General features: G+C 44.3%; 1 protein-coding gene across 2 annotated transcripts; it reads right to left on the bottom strand.

The window, feature by feature from the left end:
* Positions 1-495: 495 nt before the first annotated feature.
* LOC310774057 (uncharacterized protein) lies at positions 496-18,426 on the bottom strand. 2 transcript variants are annotated; one of them, XM_083634117.1, is made up of 14 exons: positions 18,081-18,426; positions 15,860-16,042; positions 14,590-14,742; positions 14,130-14,312; positions 12,481-12,633; positions 11,116-11,298; positions 10,462-10,614; positions 10,275-10,355; positions 7,749-7,862; positions 7,449-7,595; positions 5,029-5,739; positions 3,820-3,927; positions 1,709-2,438; positions 496-721 (listed from the first exon to the last, which is right to left on the bottom strand). In XM_083634117.1, exons 2-14 carry the CDS (start codon positions 16,031-16,033, stop codon positions 588-590), a joined length of 3,024 nt encoding a protein of 1,007 aa, XP_083490243.1. In that variant the 5' UTR covers positions 16,034-16,042; positions 18,081-18,426; the 3' UTR covers positions 496-587. The 2 variants fall into 2 exon arrangements, with proteins under 2 accessions (XP_083490243.1, XP_083490244.1); XM_083634118.1 differs by lacking the exons at positions 496-721; positions 1,709-2,438; positions 3,820-3,927; ... (3 more) ...; positions 10,275-10,355; positions 10,462-10,614 and adding an exon at positions 10,804-10,922.
* Positions 18,427-19,823: the final 1,397 nt, after the last annotated feature.

Genomic DNA, 19,823 nt, shown 5'->3' with positions numbered 1-19,823 from the left:
TCTGTGTATGAATGGGTGAATGTAGACTATCTACTGATTGTAAAGCGCTTTTGATAAAATAACTATATAAATGCAGGCCATTTACCATGACATCACATCATTAGCTAATTAAAAAAAAAGCTGTCATCAGTGACATCACTGAACTATAGCTAATCAGCCTTAAGGCAATTAATCTGCCCTAAAATCCGGCTCCGATCGCACGTAAAACGGCATAGCTGTGGCCAGACAAAATTCTTGAAACACACATAGTCCACATTGGGAGAGAGAAAGAGAGAGAGAGATTTGGTGTAGTTATTTAGTTGAAAGACCGCTCAGAATTAAAATAGTTTTGCTATGTATGTTACTTGAACAAATGCAATTGATTAAAACTGGGTGTTGCTCAAAACGGTCTGGTGGTGTTTCTTTTCACCTGTTAAAATGGATTTTGTTTCAAATAATGATGCTAGAAGATTTAATCAAGTTTGACATTTTACTTTGTGAGAATAATGTCACATGGGGAGTTACAGGTATAAACAGAACTTCTTTGATACATCACTGCTCCATAGTACATTGATTCTATTCACGTCAGCAGCAAGAGGCATTTTCTACTATTTTTTACAATGAAAATGACTCATTTTCCCCCTTTTCAAACTGGTACGTTCCTCCACTCCTTCAATTTCTCTTCTCTTTTTCTTTGTCTTCACTTTCAAATTGTCCTCTGAAGTGCTTTGGGTAGTTTCCTCTGTATAAAACAAACAGAAATGTAGAAATGGACACTGAAAATTAGCATTGATCACCGACACAAACAACTGAAGTAAAAAGATAAACCACGAACACCAAAACACATGAAACCCATCAATAAGATCAGACACTCGTCATGAGCCACTTCTACACTGCCTTTTCAAGGTGGACATTTTATGCCAATATTCAGCCTCACCGTCTGTGTACAAACTATGTACACAATGGCCTATTTGTGGCAACATGATCAACACAAGAAGCACAGATTGCTCTCCAGTGGCGCTGGAAACCCCCAAAAGCTGCAGAGAAGAGATGTTTTTACCTACGCGCAAAGTCTTTCTGGAACGATCGGCTATAAGAAATAGTGAATGCAGTGGAGCACCACAAGCGTGATGAAAGTGTTGTAATGATATGAGGTGGTGAGCCAAAATTCTGACCACAAATAAAGGAAAAGGGGTCTCTCTTCTTTCAAATTGACCTCTGAAATGCTTTGGATAGTTTGTTGCCCCACCCCCTCTGCCAATCTGGGGAGAGTTGTAGACTAGCACATGCTTCCTCCGATAGATGTGTAGTCGCCAGCCTTTCACCTGACAGCGAGGACTTTCATTGGTAAGAACGTAGTGCGTGGGAGGATCACGCTATTCCCCCCAGTTACCATCCCACCGAACAGGCGCCCCAACCGATCAGAGGAGGTGCTAGTGCAGCGACCAGGACACATATCCCACCAGTTTCCCACCCGCAGACACAGCCAATTGTGTCTGTAGGAAGGTCTGACCAAGCACCGCTGCCAGGAATGGAACCCGGTCTCCACGCAGGCGAGTGCTTTCACCTCTACACTACCCAAAGACGCCACTGAAAATTGAGCATTGACACAAATACAACTGCAGTAAAAATATAAACCATGAACACCAAAACACGCACAAAAATACATGAATAAGTTCACAGACACTTGCCATGGATATTAACAACCTTAATGGATGGCCCTTCTCACCTGAGTTGACAGACTGCTCCATGCTATGCATAGGTTTGTCCTGGTCCCTCACGGTGTCACTTAGTGTGCTTGTTCCAGTGGCGCCCTCTGCAGCATCATCAGTGTCTGTGTCTCCATCTTCCTCTTGGGAGTTGAGGAAGATTTCAGTGGCTAGCCGAAAATCGATTTCAGTGTCTAGCCGAAAATCGTGGCCGTAGGCGTTTGCCAATTCCTTTCGTTTTCTTTCAGCACATCTGTACGATGTTGTTATGCCTAGTTTGCTTAGACTTTTAAAAACTGCCCCCTTCTTCTTCACACCATGATATAGGACACTATCCACATAATATGCGAAGGCTGACAAGCGGGGTTCCCTCCCTCTCAAAGCTATAGCAGCAGCAGCACAAGTGGCATGGAGAGACTCATTGGTGATTTGAGAAAAGATAGAAAATATGAACGGAGACAAACGCTCCAGATCTGACTGCAAGTTTGCAAATGAAAATGCCTTTAAATCATCCGCTGACGACCGCCACAGCATAAAACCCCTGTTTGGGTTACAGAGTGTTTTGCTTTCATCCTCTATGACTTGAAGGATATTTTCCTTGAGTTGTCCAAAAAGTTCTTTATGTCTGACTATGAGATTGGCAGCCCTTCTCCAATTCTCCTTTGCAATGTTTTCCACAATCCCTGATGTGTTTTCTTTACATATCGTTTTGTTTTGGATTGTTGGATGAGACGGGTAGTGAATAAAAAGCTGCAAGACAAAACAAAAGATTCATTATTAAGTAACCATCACTGTTGCTACGCATAATATGTATCAGAATCAGATTTATTGGCCAAGTATGCGTTCACATAAAAGGAATTTGAGTTTTTTTGCTGCTCTCAATGTAAATTAGTTTAACAGAAATAGGCATACAGCCAAAAACAGGTACAATAAAGCCATACAGAGGTAAACATAACCATGTAACTACTACAGTATGTACAGATATAAATATACAGTACCTAAAAAAAAGTATATCGTATGTATATAAACAACACTGACATTTGTAAAGAAGAAGACAATAGTGCAAAGATGCTGGAATTATAGAATTATTAATTAATGTAACAGGTTGAATTATATACGTACATGAGGTAGGTCTATTAGGTTACCTGATAGTATATGCATGTATACAATATATATATATTCTTGGATTTAGGGATGCACCGATATGAAAACTTTGGCTGCCACCAATAACCAAAAATTAACCTTGTGAAAAATCCATTTGTAACAGCGAGCAAATCAAGAGAGGCATCAACACAAACCATAATGTCAGACAGCTCTGTGCAAGTAACCGTCAGTAGATATCAGAATTCACACTTCATAAGCACAGCAGGATATATCATAAAATAGCGATATCTATGGACAAAACCCATCCTGTCTCTATTTTGTCAGATGACACCCACAACACATGCATGCAGCCAGTCTCACACATACCCACACTAATGGTGGCCGGTGAAACCCAGTCTCTGTTTGTTTAACCCAGACAAGGCATGTCCTTCCTCCGAGGAGCAGCCAGGAGCAGTGGGCAGCTTTCAGCGTACAGCACCCGGGGACCATTTTCCTTGTCATCACAGGTCAGGTGGTGATCTTCTTGCATGTTTTTAGTGGGGGGTTCATATTGGAGGAAACCCCAAGGGGAGCATGGAGAGAACATGCACACTCCACACAGAAAGGCCCTTTTCACAAGATAGCCCACCTGGGCACCAGGCACTGAAGACATGGGGGGGACACACCCTCTGCGCCACAGCATCCCAGGTGGGAATTGAACCCAGGACCTTCTTGCTTTGAGGCGACAGTGACTGCGCCACCATGCCCCCAATTGTGTGCAATTCAGGTTTTTTATAAAAAAAAGCTATGATTTCTGGTGAAAGTAACCGGTAAGTAGGGCTGGGTGATATGGGAAAAATTACTATTGATAATCATACATTAAAAAAAATCTCTTCCCCCTCCCCTCCCCCCCAACATTTATGTGTATATCCATCTGCTCACGTATGTACGATGTCATTGATGATCATCGCATTGATGTATCAGAATAGCTGGACATCAGAATACATAATGATAGGGTCACATTGAAAGACTGAATGTAATGACATACCTCCTCTTCTTCATCATCAGAAGACAGCAGCTTGCATGGTGGTATGCCATCCAATTCAATCTCAATAGATGCTGCATGCTCTGGTGACGTGCTGTTTTCAGTGTTATCCTGTGGTGAACACATATTTAGTATAGGTTATTTACACAATAGTTGACAATGTTTTCATGTGGTGCAACACAACTCATTTATTTGGTAATAGAGCATCAAAGTCCCGCCCTCTTCCGTGTTCAGCATATGAACCAAGGGATTTCATCTGTCATTGATTTTTCCATCTACATTTTTGTAAAATATGTATAAAAATAGTTCTACTTGGTCAAACCAAGCAATTGTTTAAACCTGCTATATTTAGAATCAGGAGAGACCATATAATATTTCAAAATTAAAAACATTCAACATTTAATCGGTTTTATTTTTGGTCCGAGTGAAATGTTCTATAGGTTGAGGCCACGTCTCGTCATAGACACTGGTTTAGCTGGCTCAGCCTGGCCGGGGGCGTGGTCAGGGTGGGGTAAAAAAACCTGTTCGATCCATTCAGCAAAGTTAGAATTTAGCTGATAGCGCAGCCTAGGCAGACACGATCAGGGATTTAACCACCGCAGTAAACGCACATCTGAGCAGACGTCTTGTGTTCTGCTCTAGAACCCCCAAACCTGTAGTTTAGAGCCGCAGCACCGTCTTTTGGTGAGTCAGCCCATGAGATATATGGGCGGTTTTACCCCACTCGCGCGCCAGCCGTTTAACATTTTGTGGGCGTTCCCAGACATGCGGATTGTCTCTATGGCCCCCCCTTGATTCTAAATATAGCTGAATTCCTTGGTTTGACTAAGTTAAACAATTTGTATAAGCATTTGAGAAATTTTGATGGAAAAAATGAATGCGGGATGAAGTCCCTTTAATTGTTCGTATGCTGGAATGCTCTGTAAAAAACCCTCAAACTGGACACATTCATTCCCATTTCTGCTTGCAAAGATGCCATCTTTCTCACCGATTCCTGCAACCTTTTTTCAACACTTTTCTCTCTCCATGCCGTTTGTTCATTTACTTGCCTGTGTTTTCTTATGCCTGTTTGCTGTTGTTATTGTTGTTGTTGTATTTTATGCTTTTACCTTGTTTTTATTCCTGACTTGCCTGGTGAAATAAGTGTGTGTGTGTGTGTGTGTGGTATACTGAATGCGGAAGAGGGCGTGACTTTGGCACCATTTGACTTGCCTGGCATTCATCTGAAGGTGTGTGTTGCAGCTGTCGAGTGGACTCTCCCTCCGCTCCTCCAGAGGCACGCTCTGATGCTGTGGACTCTTCCTCCGCTCCTCCAGAGGCACGCTCTGATGCTGTGGACTCTTGGAGGGACTTGCTGTCCCATGTTTGTGCCATTTCTTTCAGCTTTGCAAGGGCGGAACCAGATATGCAGAACCCCAATCGATTTAATCTTTGAAAACGTCTTTTGACCCCGCCCTGCTGCATAACTGTAGCATTCCTGTACATGTGTGCTGTCATTGAAGGACAGCGTGCATTTAGGAGCATTGCCCCAGCCATTGCTACTTTGTATTTATTGGTCTTGCCGTGTTGGATAGCCAGTGTTCTTGTGGCGTCCATGGACACACAACTTGCAGACTGTAAAAACTTCAGATAGGTTGGTGCGTTCATCCTCCACTCCGCAACAACGTTCATCCATTTAAAGTTCTTTAAGTCCTTGATGCTGGTCTGTCGGAGAATAGATTTGAATTTCAGGCTTGTTAGGTTCTTGCACTCCTTTTCGACAACATTAAGCACCTCTTTGACCATAACATCACACAGTCCAGGGACAGACATAAGTGCATGTGGAATTCTATCGACACGTCCTCGAGCTATTTTATCAAGTACCCCCTCTAGTGGTCCAGTAACAATCCGACTTCTCGTGCACCATCCCTGGTTCACGATGACCTGTGAAAACCATGGATTCAAATGTGTCAATGATTAGGCTGTACAGCTGCCACAGTTTCCCTTTTCAGTACTGTAGTACCAACAAAAGATGACTGAATTACTGAGCATAACATGTCAGCTAATAGGGGTGGGAATCACCAGAGTCCCCATGATACGGTATTATTGCGATTAAAAAAACAACTTGCGATATATTGTATTGTGATTTTCAACTGCAAATTATGTCCCCAAAGGAAAAAACTTTGATTGATTGATCGATCTGATTTATCTAATGAGATCAAAATGTCCAGTCTTCACCTTTTATATTGCTGCAAAATGGGACTGTCAAGCAGACAGACTGACCAACACTGTCATAAACTAGAACGACCGCAACGCGGACTTATGCCTCCGCCATTAGTTCATTCTTGAGTCCAAATTGCATTTGAGGCAAATTGGAAGAAATTCCGTCAAGGCGCTCCTGAGATGTTGTGTTACAGAGCTTGGAAATTGGGTGTGTGAGGTCACAGTGACCTTGAACTTTGACCACCAAAATGTAATCAGTTCATCCTTGAGTCCAAGTGGACGTTTGAGGCAAATTTGAAGAAATTCCATCAAGACATTCCTGAGATATTGCGTTAACAAGCTTGAAAATGGCATTCGAGAGGTCACAGTGACCTTGACCTTTGATAACCAAAATGGAATCAGTTCATCCTTGCGTCCAAGTCGATGTTTGAGCCAAATCAGAAGAAATTCTATCAAGCCGTTCTTGAGATATTGCGTTAACCAACTTGGGAATGGCGTTCGTGAGGTCACAGTGACCTTGAAGTTTGACCACCAAAAAAAATGTAATCAGTTCATCCTTGAGGCCAAGTTAATGTTTGAGGCAAATTTGATGAAATTCCGTCAAGGCATTCCTGAGATATGGCATTAACAAGCTTGAAAATGGCATTGGAGAGGTCACAGTGACCTTGACCTTTGATCACCAAAATGTAATCCTTTCATCCTTGCGCCCAAGTCGACGTTTGAGCCAAATTGGCAGAAATTCCATCGAGCCGTTCTTGAGATATCGCTTTAACGAACTTGGGAATGGCATTCGTGAGGTCACAGTGACCTTGACTTTTGACCACAAAAATCTAATCAGTTCATCCTTGAATCCAAGTCGATGTTTGAGGCAAATTTGATGAAACTCCGTCAAGGCATTTCTGAGATGTTGCGCTAACAAGCTTGAAAATGGCGTTCGAGAGGTCACAGTGACCTTGGCCTTTGACCTTTGACCACCAAAATCTAATCAGTTCATCCTTGAGTCCAAGTCGATGTTTGAGGCAAATTTGATGAAATTCCGTCAAGGCATTCGTGAGATATCGCGTGAACAAGCTGGAAAATGGCATTTGAGAGGTCACAGTGACCTTGACGTTTGACCTTTGACCACCAAAATCTAATCCGTTCATCCTTGAGTACAAGTCTATGTTTGAGACAAGTTTGATTAAGTAAGATAGGGCCCTATGTTTTTTATGATAGTATTGGTCAGTCTGACAGGGCCTGTTATGTCCTAAATGTTGGATGCACTTGACAATCTATATATATATATATATATAACACAATATTGCAATACTTTGCATTTGTGCGATATGATATATTCCCGCACAAAATACCACGATAATATGCTGTATCAATTCCCCACCCCCAGTAGCTAGTTAATTGTTGGGTTGCTGGGTTGCCTTTTCACAACAAACCTTTGATTGTTTTCTCCTGGGTCCTCTTCTGATTGCAGACAGTGTTGATGCATCATGCTCCAACCACTCCGTTTTAACCAGTGCAGGGCAAAGTGATGGTGTGGTTGGACCTTGTTCTGTCATGGTATGGCTGCCATCCAGTTGATTCTGAGTATTGAAGACACTGTTATGAGACTATCATGGGAATGGTAACACTGAAGTGTGGGCTAAATTAAAAGTCGATTGAAAGGACACATTTGATTAATTGAGAATGTGATGATTAACTAATATGAGTTGATATGATGGTGATGATATACAAACCCGCTGTGGTTGTGAATACAGCGCTGGAGCTGCAGTAGCAAGTCTTTTCGTAAGTACTCCACCAGCAGACGTCTGGACAGTGGGTTGTGTGTCTGTCTGAAGCTGAGGCTCAACCTATGACAGCATGCAAGACAGACGTTAAAAAGGAAGAGTAAAGACCAGTCTTATCAACACAAAGTGCTTATTGTCAAATAAAGAATACCGACGCTACCCATAGATGCTTCAGCTGATTATAACTGAACTGCAGGATGGGACTTGAGTACTGTGGACTTATGATTTTGATTTATGTCCACACTCTAATTTCTTTAATTTTTCTCTGCTTGAGGTGCGAAAAGCACTCCGTCCAAAAAACACTAGACTTCAAGAGCGGTTAAACGCCAGACGCGGTCTCAGAGGATCGCTGCTAAGGCGTCCTTACTAGGGGTGTCACAGGTACACAAAAGTCACGGTTCGGTACGTACCTCGGTTTTGGGGTCACGATTCGGTACGAATACGGTACAGCGGGGGGAAAAGCAACAAATCCCAAATTCCGTTTAAACATTTTCTGAATTCTGTGTTTTGCTTTTTACACTCATTTTACCATCAGAAATAGTGTCTAATAAGTGGGAATGAATAAATGTCCACAATTTAATAAGATCTAGGCAATCCACACAAAAGAGTTTTACTCTACAGCAGCAGATTTCAAAGTGTGAGGCATGCCTCCCTCTCAGAAGTCTGTATTCCAGCTGTTTAAGAGGGCAAAGGCATTTTTCCCCACTTTAAATCTTTATTGTACACAAGTTTCTAAACAGAGTGCATGTAGAGTTGTCAGACAGCGGGGGAAAGGTGGGTTTCACTTCAGTTCATCGTTTTGTTTACCATATGAATGATTACGTTCGGTGAGCCGTTAATCATCGATAAAAACTAAAGTCATCATAATGGATTATTGGAACTTGACAAGGAGTCATCCACCTCTTCGTCACCGGATCTTGCTTGTTATCTCACACGATGTAAGTTGCTTATTTATAAGTCAACAGCTTTGTCAGTGTTACGTAACGTTACATTAGCAAGCTTACCTCGTTGGCTTTGGTTGAATGTTGACAGAATTGGCAAAACAGCTTATCGCCTGAGTCATAAAAGTCATCAGGATACTGCCCTGCACTGAAGTCAGGGCTTAGTGCGGAATTTCTTAGCTTTTCTGAGGACGGTAAAGGGGGAGCAGCTGGACGCTTCGATATTGTTGTGGTTTTGTGAAGTACATAGCATGGAAGCGACGTACGGCTTGTAAACATGCCGGAGCAACCTCCCGAAAACTGAATTTCAGCCCAATTACGGCAAATTCTGCAGTATTCCACGTTGTACAGTTGATTCCATTTTTATCGGTCGGATTGTGTTGTTGTTTTGGTGTGTCTTCTTCTGTGGCGTTCAGGTGCTTTACTGCCACCATCTGGATTCGACGTATTCTTCGTGTAGCTGCACGCACCGAACCGTGACATCACGGGACAAATACATGTACTGTGACACCCCTAGTGCTTACCATAGAGAGTGAATTGCAGAAAGGCGCTGGCAGCTCAAATAGACATTCCCTGTGGACACGGCCACTAACAGTATTAGTGCGTCACATTACCGTAATCACATCCGTTTTGTTAGCGTTCCATTTGCAGAAAACTGGAGCTGGGAAGTTCACTGTTGCGAGTCAGCTCTTGGTCAGATCCAGTCGCTACCCAGGCTAGCCATTGTTAGCAATAACAGTTGATAACGCGGCATTTTGCGCATACGAAGACTCCAGCAACATGTCCACACAGATAGAATTTAGGCAGTGCTGTGTGTACAGCTGATTTAATGAGACACAAACAAGACAGAAGTGCTAAATAGCATTTACTATGATCATAACTACTGTTGTTGCGCCGAGCAGCCATCTTGGATTTTTGAGGTCGGGGCTGCAGTGTCCACCCGCTATGCCGACCACCCGCAGTGCCGACAGCCCGCAATGCCAACGTTAGGTTTAGGCGTAGGGGGTGGGAGAGGTTAGGGTCTGGGGGAGGTTAGGTTTAGGCGTGGGGGGTGGGAGAGGTTAGGTTTAGGCGTGGGGGGTGGGAGAGGTTAGGTTTAGGCATGGAGGGTGGGAGAGGTTAGGTTTAGGGTTAGGGTCTGGGGGAGATTAGGTTTAGGCGTGGGGGGTGGGAGAGGTTAGGTTTAGGGTTAGGGTTAGGGTCTGCGGGAGGTTAGGTTTAGGCATGGGGGGTGGGAGAGGTTAGGTTTAGGCGTGGGGGCTGGGAGAGGTTAGGTCCAGCCGGTCCCCCGACACGCTGCACACCGCCTCGCTCAGCTGGTTCTGCTTGTGGGCTATCGGCATTGCGGACTGTCGGCACTGTGGTCTGTTGGCACATAGACGCGGCACCGGGGCTGCTGAGGCTCCTACGAGTTTGGAATGGGAAATACCAGCTCTAGTGACGTCACCGTCCCAGCTCATGACCTTTGAACCGTAAGATTACCAGTTCCCAGTTATAAAGGAATGCACAATATGTTGTGAAATTGTTTGCTAACCTTAACTGAATGTGCAGACCAAACTACTGGCACCATACTGATAGGTTTCCACTTCACTCTTTTCTCGATCATTGAGGCAGACTACAAGATGACAGAACAACAACAAGCATAATTATCAATTGATGACAGTTTGTAAGATGTTCATTCATGTGAAAAAGGCAGACTAAATGACGGTCTTGTAACAAACCTGAACTGGCTGTGAATGCAATGCTGGGGCTATGGTGACAGGTGTCTTCCTCACTGCTCCATCATCAGACAGCAGGGCAGTTGGCTGAGGTTCATGCTGGGACTGGAGATGGGTCTGAAGCTGAGGACTAGGTTGCAGACTACAGACAGCAGACTACAGTAGAGAAGATCAAAGACAAGAAATAGGAACATGTTTAAACTTGTTCTTAACTGCTGATACTAATTTCCATGGCATTTTATTTTGAACTGAGGTGGTGTAGTAGCAATTTTAGAATAATTTACCATTAGTAGGGCTGCAACTAACGATTTTCATTATCGATTAATCTGTCGATTATTTTCTCAATTAATCGATTATTTGCTTGGTCTATAAAATGTCACAAAATGGTGAAAAAGGAACCGTTTCCCAAAACCCAAGACGGCGAAGATGTCTTGTTTTGTCCACAACTCAAGATATTCAGTTTACTGAATAGGAGTACATAAATCAGAAAATATAAACATTTAATAATTTTGACTTTTTTCTTTAAAAGATTGCTCAAAACGATTATCAAAATAGATGATTAATTTTCTGTCGACCGACTTGATTGATCGTTGCAGCTCTATCTATAGCACACGTTTCTGCAAAATGTCTCCATGTGTTGCGAGACGGTTTGCTAACCTTAACTGAATCTGCAGACCAAACTACTGGCTCCATACTGACAGGTGTCCTCTTCACTGCTCCTTCATTAGAAGTCTGAACAGTTGGCTGAGGTGTTGCCTGTGGCCCAACTTGTGTGGGTGTCTGAAGGGCGTGCTGCTGTGACTGGGGCTTGTCCACTCTTTTCTGGATCATTGAGGTCGACTACAAGATGACAGCACAACAATAAGCATGAGTATCAATTGATGACAGTTTGTAAGATGTAATGTAACACTATGAAAGGGTTCATGTGAAAAAGGCAGAGTAAAAAACAGTCTTGTCAACACAGGAGGAGGAGGAGAAAGAATAAGAAGAATACAGTGCAATCCTCTTATAGCGATCACCTTGGGATGGGTCAAATTGATCACTATAAGCGGATGATCATTATAACCGATTTTTTAAAAATTTCTCATGCAGATTACCATCTAAAAAAAAGGCAAAGAAAGAACAGTAAAGAGAGTAAAGAACAGTCTTGTCAACACACAATGCAAGTGCTACCCATAGACACTTCTATTGCTCATCACTGACTCTTCCCAACATGCGTAATTACACTGAACTGCAGGATGGGACTTAACCTCCAGCACCGTCTGGTATGCTGCTTCTGCCCTCAAGGACATATATAGACTACTCTAAGGCCTACAAAATAACCCTTCAGCCGACACGGGACAATTGTTGCCAAGAAACTCATTCTGCAGGAATGGAAGTCCCCCTCTCCACCCTCTTTTCAGCTGTGGTTGGCAGGCATGATCTCTGTTATACGGATGGAGAGACTCAGGTTCCTGAGGACCAACTCACTTAAGAGATTTCTAACTATTTGGGACCCGTTTCTGGCCTCCCTTGACGAGGTTAGGGGCGACGGGTGATTCGCCCGGCTGGTCTCCCATGGACCCCCTTGTGTGGGATCCCATGCGTAACTTTTTTTTTTTACAAGCACATAAGCACTGTAAGCAGCTGGTAGCACCACGTTGTAATATTGGAGTGTATGGTGTTGTTGTTTTTTCTTTCTTTTCTTTTCCTGTATCCGAGTTTGTTCGTTTTTGTGTGTTGGTGTTCTGAAAAATTTAAATTGCAAAATAAAATATTGGGGGGGGGGGGGGAAGGAACATCTCCAGACTGCCGCGCATCATCCACTGTGCTGAAAAGGTGGTTGGATGTAGCCTGCCATCCCTTCAGGACCTACACACTGCCAGGACGCTGAAGCGGTCTCGGAAGATCATGGCCGACCCTTCCCACCCAGGTTATAAACTCTTTAGGGCTCTCCCGCATGGCAGAAGTGAATCATGAATCTTGAACTAGACGTGTGATTTCCATCTACTAAAATTTCACCTTCAACAAATGCTAACAAACCTGAACTGGCTGTGAATGCAATGCTGGGGCTATGGTGACAGGTGTCTTCCTCACTGCTCCATCGTCAGACAGCAGGGCAGTTGGCTGAGGTTGATGCTGGGACTGGAGATGGGTCTGAGGCTGAGGACTAGGTTGCAGACTACAGACAGCAGACTACAGCAGAGAAGATCAAAGACAAGAAATAGGATCACATTTAAACTTGTCCTTGACTGCTGATACCAATTTCCATGGTACTATATTTTGAACTGAATTGCCTCGTAGCAATTAACTAGATTATCAGGCCGCTACGCAGACTTCAAATCTAGTTTGGTGGGACTCCGGCCCCGTGTGTGTGTGTGTGTGTGTGTGTGTGTGTGTGTGTTGTGTTTGTAAGGAGCTGACGCCTCGGGGGTTTGATTTGATTCCATTTTATTTCAAATATGCAAGAAGAAAAACATTTACAATTTACAGAATAAAAAACAAAGGTCTCACTTTTTTTTTTTTTTTTTTCACTTCTTAGCATATTTGAAAGCGAGTGGGAAGAAGTATAAACTTTTTTGATCCCACCCCTTAACCCCTTAACTCATTGAGTGCCAGCCACTTTTGGAGAACGGACGCTCCCAGTGCCAGAGTTTTCAGAGCGTTTTCAGTGATTTCTCGAGGCCCACAGAATATTGTGTGATATTACTATGTAAACACCGAACACGCACAAAGAACGAGCTGGCTCTATTGTATCATCAGCAAAAAAAAGTTTATTGATACCATTTTCCGTTCTTTAGTTATGAGCCGGAGAAGATAGGTCGTTTTGAGCAAATACAGCCTTTTCAAATTATTAGCTGAGATATTCCGCCTTTTGTGAAATGCAGCATTTCAAGCACATTCACTGAGTCTGAAGATAATATTTTCTGATGTAGTGACCGTGGTGTAGTTGTGTGATGCCCTGCGTGCCCCACCCCCCTCTCCCCCCCTCCCCTCCTCAGCTGCAAACTCCTCCCCACACTACACAGCCTCACGCACCCACTCTATTTTCGGAGTGCTCCGTTTGTGTGTGCCGGGCGGCTCCCAGCGCGATAGAGAAGAGCCAAACCGGACTGCTGAATGGTTTGGCGTCGGGTGCTGCTTTTCTGGTGGCTAATCTGGTGGAGAAACTATGCAGACAGACAGACAGAGACACAGGAGCTCAGTTGTGTGCGCGGATTGACTCATGTTCGCAGCCAACGTCAGCTCCAGACAGAGCAATCTATATGGCTCTGGCTGCAGCATGCATCGGTTTCTCTTTGATCACGGCTTTTTCCTCCTGTTTCTCAGGACCTGTCTCTAATCTGGAGAGCACTGTCGCCACCTAATGGGTTTGTAAAATAGGTTATAGACCTCCAATAGCTACAATATTTGTACAGGAGCTGCAGAAGGCTTTGATCGACGTCCCACCGTCAAAAAACGCATTGGACGTCGAAAGACGTCCTTGGCACTCTACGTCACTATTTAATTGGACGTCGAAAGACGTCCATGGCACTCAATGAGTTAATGTCGTATGGCTGGCGTGGTATCATTCGGTGACAAACGTGACTAATACCACCCGCCTGTCCGCCTAGGCAGTTTTATTATATAAGGATTTACCATTAGCACCTTTCTGCAAAATGTCTCCATGTGTTGTGAAACAGTTTGCTAACCTTAACTGAATCTGCAGACCAAACTACTGGCTCCATACTGACAGGTGTCCTCTTCACTGCTCCTTCATTAGAAGTCTGAACAGTTGGCTGAGGTATTGCCTGTGGCCCAACTTGTGTGGGTGTCTGAAGGGTGTGCTGCTGTGACTGGGGCTTGTCCACTCTTTTCTGGATCATTGAGGTCGACTACAAGATGACAGAACAACAATAAGCATGATTATCAATTGATGACAGTTTGTAAGATGTAATATAACACTATGAAAGGGTTCATGTGAAAAAGGCAGAGTAAAGAAGAGTCTTGTCAACACACAATGCAAGTGCTACCCATAGATACATTACTTCTATTGCTTATTACTGACTCTTCCCAACATGTGTAGACTAATTACAATGATCTGCTGCAGGATGGGACTTAACTAGACGTGTGATTTCCATACTAATGTCACCTTTATATAGGCTAACAAACCTGAACTGGCTGTGAATGCAATGCTGGGGCTATGGTGACAGGTGTCTTCCTCACTGCTCCATCGTCAGACAGCAGGGCAGTTGGCTGAGGTTGATGCTGGGACTGGAGATGGGTCTGAGGCTGAGGACTAGGTTGCAGACTACAGACAGCAGACTACAGCAGAGAACATCAAAGACAAGAAATAGGATCACATTTAAACTTGGCCTTGACTGCGGATACCAATTTCCATGGCATTTTATTTTGAACTGAGACGGCCTAGTAGCAATTTAGAATAACTAGACTATCGGGCTGCTATGCAACCTTCAAATCTAGTTTGGTGGGACTCCGGCCCCTTGTGTGTGTGTGTGTGTGTGTGTGTTGTTGTGTTGTGATTGTAAGGAATGGCGCCTTGGGGGAGAATGTCATATGAGCTGGCGCCTCAGGGGTTAATGTCATATGAGCTGGTGCCTCACAGGTTAATGTCGAATGAGCTGGCACCTTGGGGGTTAATCTCGGAGGGGGGGGGGGGGCTGTGGGGGATACCGTGGTACCGGCCAACGTCACAAATGTGACTAACACTGCCCACCCGTCCAGGACTAGGAGCAGCGTGCTCGATTCCTAGGGTGGAGACTCTGGAGATGATGCACCATGGCTGCAGTTATGGAAATTGCCCACTCTGCGAGCTCCCAAAATTGTGACAGACAGACACCGCCCACCCACCTAGGCGCCATCGTGCAACTGTACATCACAACTGCCTGAGTGACATCACAGTTAAGCAATCCACTTGCTCGAGTGACATCACTAATGACATTACAATTGCTTGAGACATCACAATTGTCTCAAGTGACATCACTGATTACATCAATGATGACATCACTGATGAAATCACAATTGCTCAAGTGATGACATCACAATCGTGACAGACACCGCCACCACCCACCCACTTAAGCTGGAATTATGCTTCCCACATCGGCGAGGACCGTGAGTGTCCGTGCGGAAAAGTGACGTCAAATCAGCAGACACCCCTCTGCAAGGCTCCTGTGCGGACGGTTTTCGCCTGACCTTGCACACCCCGAATTTTGTAACTACGCGGACGCGGCCGGTTTTCAAGACTCCCGCTCACTGAGTATAAAAGCTCCACAGGTTTTCTCATCACGATTCCGCGTCTCTCATTTACGTGCGGCCGGGCCAAACATTGAGCATATTCCCAGCTTTAACCAATAACTAAGATTTACCATTAGCAGCACGTTTCTGCAAAATGTCTCCATGTGTTGTGAAACGGTTTGCTAACCTTAACTGAATCTGCAGACCAAACTACTGGCTCCATACTGACAGGTGTCCTCTTCACTGCTCCTTCATTAGAAGTCTGAACAGTTGGCTGATGTGTTGCCTGTGGCCCAACTTGTGTGGGTGTCTGAAGGGTGTGCTGCTGTGACTGGGGCTTGTCCACTCTTTTCTGGATCATTGAGGTCGACTACAAGATGACAGAACAACAATAAGCATGATTATCAATTGATGACAGTTTGTAAGATGTAATGTAACACTATGAAAGGGTTCATGTGAAAAAGGCAGAGTAAAGAACAGTCTTGTTCCCCTGCACATTCTGCAGGAATGGAAGTCTCCCTCTCCATCCTCTTTTCAGCTGTGGTTGGCAGGCATGATCTCTGTTATACGGATGGAGACTCAGGTTCCTGAGGGCCAACTCACTTAAAGGGATAGTTCGGTTTGTTTGAAGTTGGGTCCTATCAGCTAGTCACATACACTAACGTAATTAGGTACAGTGTTCTGGACGCTGAGCGCAGTGTCTAACGAGATCCGGCACCCAGAGGAGCAGCCTCGCGCAGCCTCACCAGCTTTTTCTCTCTCAGTACTGAGGGTCAACAACTAAAACGTAATTTAGCCACCTAAAACAACGCCCACCTAAACAAATCGATATCTGTGTACATGCACGCTCTATTTTGACAATTTTCAGCGCTTTACTTTTACGCAAAACAGCAGTTTCATTCGGCACTGCTTTTTCTCCCAGTCGTACAAACCACCGTATTCCTCCGCTAAAGCCAGCACAGAGCACAGAGCCGCGGTTTACAAAACAGGAAGAAGAGAGATAAAACACTGACTTACTTTAGAGACAACAAGTCACCTGGCCTCTCTGGTCTGGGTCGTTTTCCACAATTTATCCTGGGAATGGTGAATAAGGTTTGCAGCCAGGGCACCCAGGCATTTAGACAGCAGGCGCATCTCTCTGCCTGTTCACTCTCTGCAAAAGTTCCTCTTCTGTATTCTCTCTGGTTCATAATTGTATCCTCTTGTCACCAAAGTGAATGGCATATCATCCTCGCTATCAAAATCACTCATATTTTCGTCCGTGTATTCTATTTGTTGTGTCTTCAAACCGGGAGAAATAAAATAGCCTACCCCCAAATAACTGCGGAGTAATCCAGTGCTGCGGCTCTGACCTGGCTTTTAGCGGAGGAACACGGTAGTTGTACGGCTGGGAGAAAAAGCAGTGCCGAATGAAACTGCTGTTTTGCGGAAAAGTAAAGCGCTGAAAATTGTCAAAATAGAGCGTGCATGTACACGGATATCGATTTGTTTAGGTGGGCGTTGTTTTAGGTGGCTAAATTACAGTTATAGTTTTAGTTGTTGACCCCCAGTACTGAGAGAGAAAAAGCTGGTGAGGCTGCGCGAGGCTGCTCCTCTGGGTGCCGGATCTCGTTAGACACTGCGCTCAGCGTCCAGAACACTGTACCTAATTATGTTAGTGTATGTGACTAGCTGATAGGACCCAACTTCAAACAAACCGAACTATCCCTTTAAGAGATTTCTAACTATTTGGGACCCGTTTCTGGCCTACCTTGACGAGGTTAGGGGGGGCGACAGTTATTGATAGTTGATTTGAGTGAAGTTGTGGACTGGTCCACAGCTTAACTCAAATCAACTATCAATAACTGTCAAACTATTCCAGTTTTTGTGTTTTGAGTCTCTTATGTTCCTAGAAAGATGCCACAGAGCTAAAAGAAAGTATACAGTTTAGGCGGAAATGATGTGTCATTGACAGTTTAAAGACCTCAAGTGACCTCTATATTGTCAGAAAGATTCACAACTGAAAGAAAGCTAAGTAGGTCCCCTTTAAAATTATACCAAACACAATATGATAAAACATTGAAAAATGCCCCGACCATGAGCCTTTATGGGCGTGGTTGGTTAACTTGAGCTGGTTACTGTGACAGTGACAGCTGCCACATTATACCAAAATATAATCTATAGACATTGAAATTTGTAAGTAACTTTTGCCACCTTGAGTGGCACCGACAAATGGAATGTTGGGCTCTGGCCCATGGACTAAATGAGTACGAGGATTGTTGTTTATAAACTTTTAGAAATAATGCTTGGAAAAGGTTATTGGTCTATCTGCAAAATAGAAGGCATTTCCCAACATTGCCCTGGAAATTATACAAATTCCCCCGAAACATATTTCACAAGTGGGGGGGTGGGGGGGGGGTGTTTCCTACCCTGGATCCTGGCGGCTTTGAAGCACGGATGTATAAACGAACTGGATAAGGTGTCGGCTCGCAGCCCCGTTTCTCTGCAGCTGAAGTCGATGCTCCTCGAGTGGTTTTTGGTTGTTCTTTCTCTGCTTCTTGCCATCTTCTCAAAATGGCAAAAGCATTTTCTATTCCCACAAGCAAGCGATAGCAGGACGTACAAATGCGACTCGATCTCGACTTATCTTTAGACAAAGTTAACCCTAATTCTAATAGTCGTTCGGAAACACTTTTCTCGTTTGCTACCTTCTTTGGATCAAATATTTCTGCGGTAGGCGAAAGAATACCGTTTACGCGCAAAGATAGCTTACAAAAACGGCAAGGATAGCCTAACGACATGCTGCTGTTTCCTGTTGTTCTCTTGATAACGAGTCTTTCCTCTTCTTCGGCGCTGCCCTATTACGTCATACTTATACATGGTTCGTTCTTCTGATTGGTTGAAGCAAAGAAGTCCAGATGCAGAGTCGCGACTCGCGACATCTCCAATGGACCAGTTTTTTCCATGCAAAAGGAACTTTTGGGAGGTTCTGGATTAAGGAGCGCTGTCGTGTTGCAGCAGAATCGACCGGTTGTGATGTACTTTAAAAGGGTAAGACATTTAAATAATCAAATGGTATATTATCAGCTTTATTTTATGCATTCAAACATAGCGTGAGCCCCCTTCCTGTAGCATCCGCATTATTTTGGACCTACGCTGACGCCACTCTCTTACTAGATTGCTCTGGCCAGATGGTTCTTCAGGCTCTGGTTCAATTCGGTTCAATTATCACATAACCTGCCATCTTTCACCCGGACGGTAAACCATGCGGTAAACGGATACAGTAGTGCTTTGTCCATTTTATATGCCGCCGCATAGCGCACACATGCTTCATTTCATGCTGACAACGCTGAGCTGAGTCGGACATGATTGTGGACGGACCAACCGGAAGAAGCTCCTCTCTCTTATATGGACTCGGATGAATGGTTTAGTTAGCTGTGATGCTAACGTTATATTGGAGCTAGCTTTGAAGGACAATGCTTGTCAGTACTAGGCCTAATGTTCATGATGAGAAGTTCCTGTGTCACTGTATGGAAATGTCCAAAACCTGACAGCATTGGTGAGCTAGCAACTAAGCCTTAACTGTGGCCGTTGAGGAGATATTTGGGCTGTTTAAGAAGATACAGTAGCAGAGTACGAGAAGGAAGCTTCTTTGCCTGAGTCCAGACCTTCAGATCTTCCCACTCCACTGATGTGACTGCTTCTGAAGAAATTGATTGTAACAACTTAACAATTCAGTCTGATATCAGGCTAGAATCTTCTAGTTCCAAAAAGAACGGGCAACAACGAAAGCTGCTGGGCACTGTTTTAAATCCTGTAGTGCGATCATACAGAGCAGATGTACCTCCAGACTTCCAGCAGCTGTTGGTCATTAAAGAAGTTCCCCCTGAGCTGCAGGAGTGAAGCCCCAGTCTGGACCAGGAGGACCCAGAGCCCCCTTGCACTAAAGAAGAACAGGAGGAACTCTGGACCAGTCAGGAGGGACAGGCGCTTCAGGAGGGCCTAGAGCCCCCACACATTAAAGAGGAACAGGAGGAACTCTGGACCCGTCAGGAGAGAGAGCGGCTTCAGGAGGGCCTAGAGCACATTAAAGATTAACAGGACGAACTCTGGATCAGTCAGGAGGGAGAGCAGCTTCAAGGGCTGGAGGAGGCTGATATCACCAAGTTCCA

Source organism: Poromitra crassiceps, assembly GCF_964638095.1.
Source record: "Poromitra crassiceps genome assembly, chromosome: 3".
NCBI lineage: Eukaryota > Metazoa > Chordata > Actinopteri > Beryciformes > Melamphaidae > Poromitra > Poromitra crassiceps.
The sequence above is the reverse complement of the archived record's forward strand: the minus strand, read 5'-3'. Positions and strand labels throughout refer to the sequence as shown.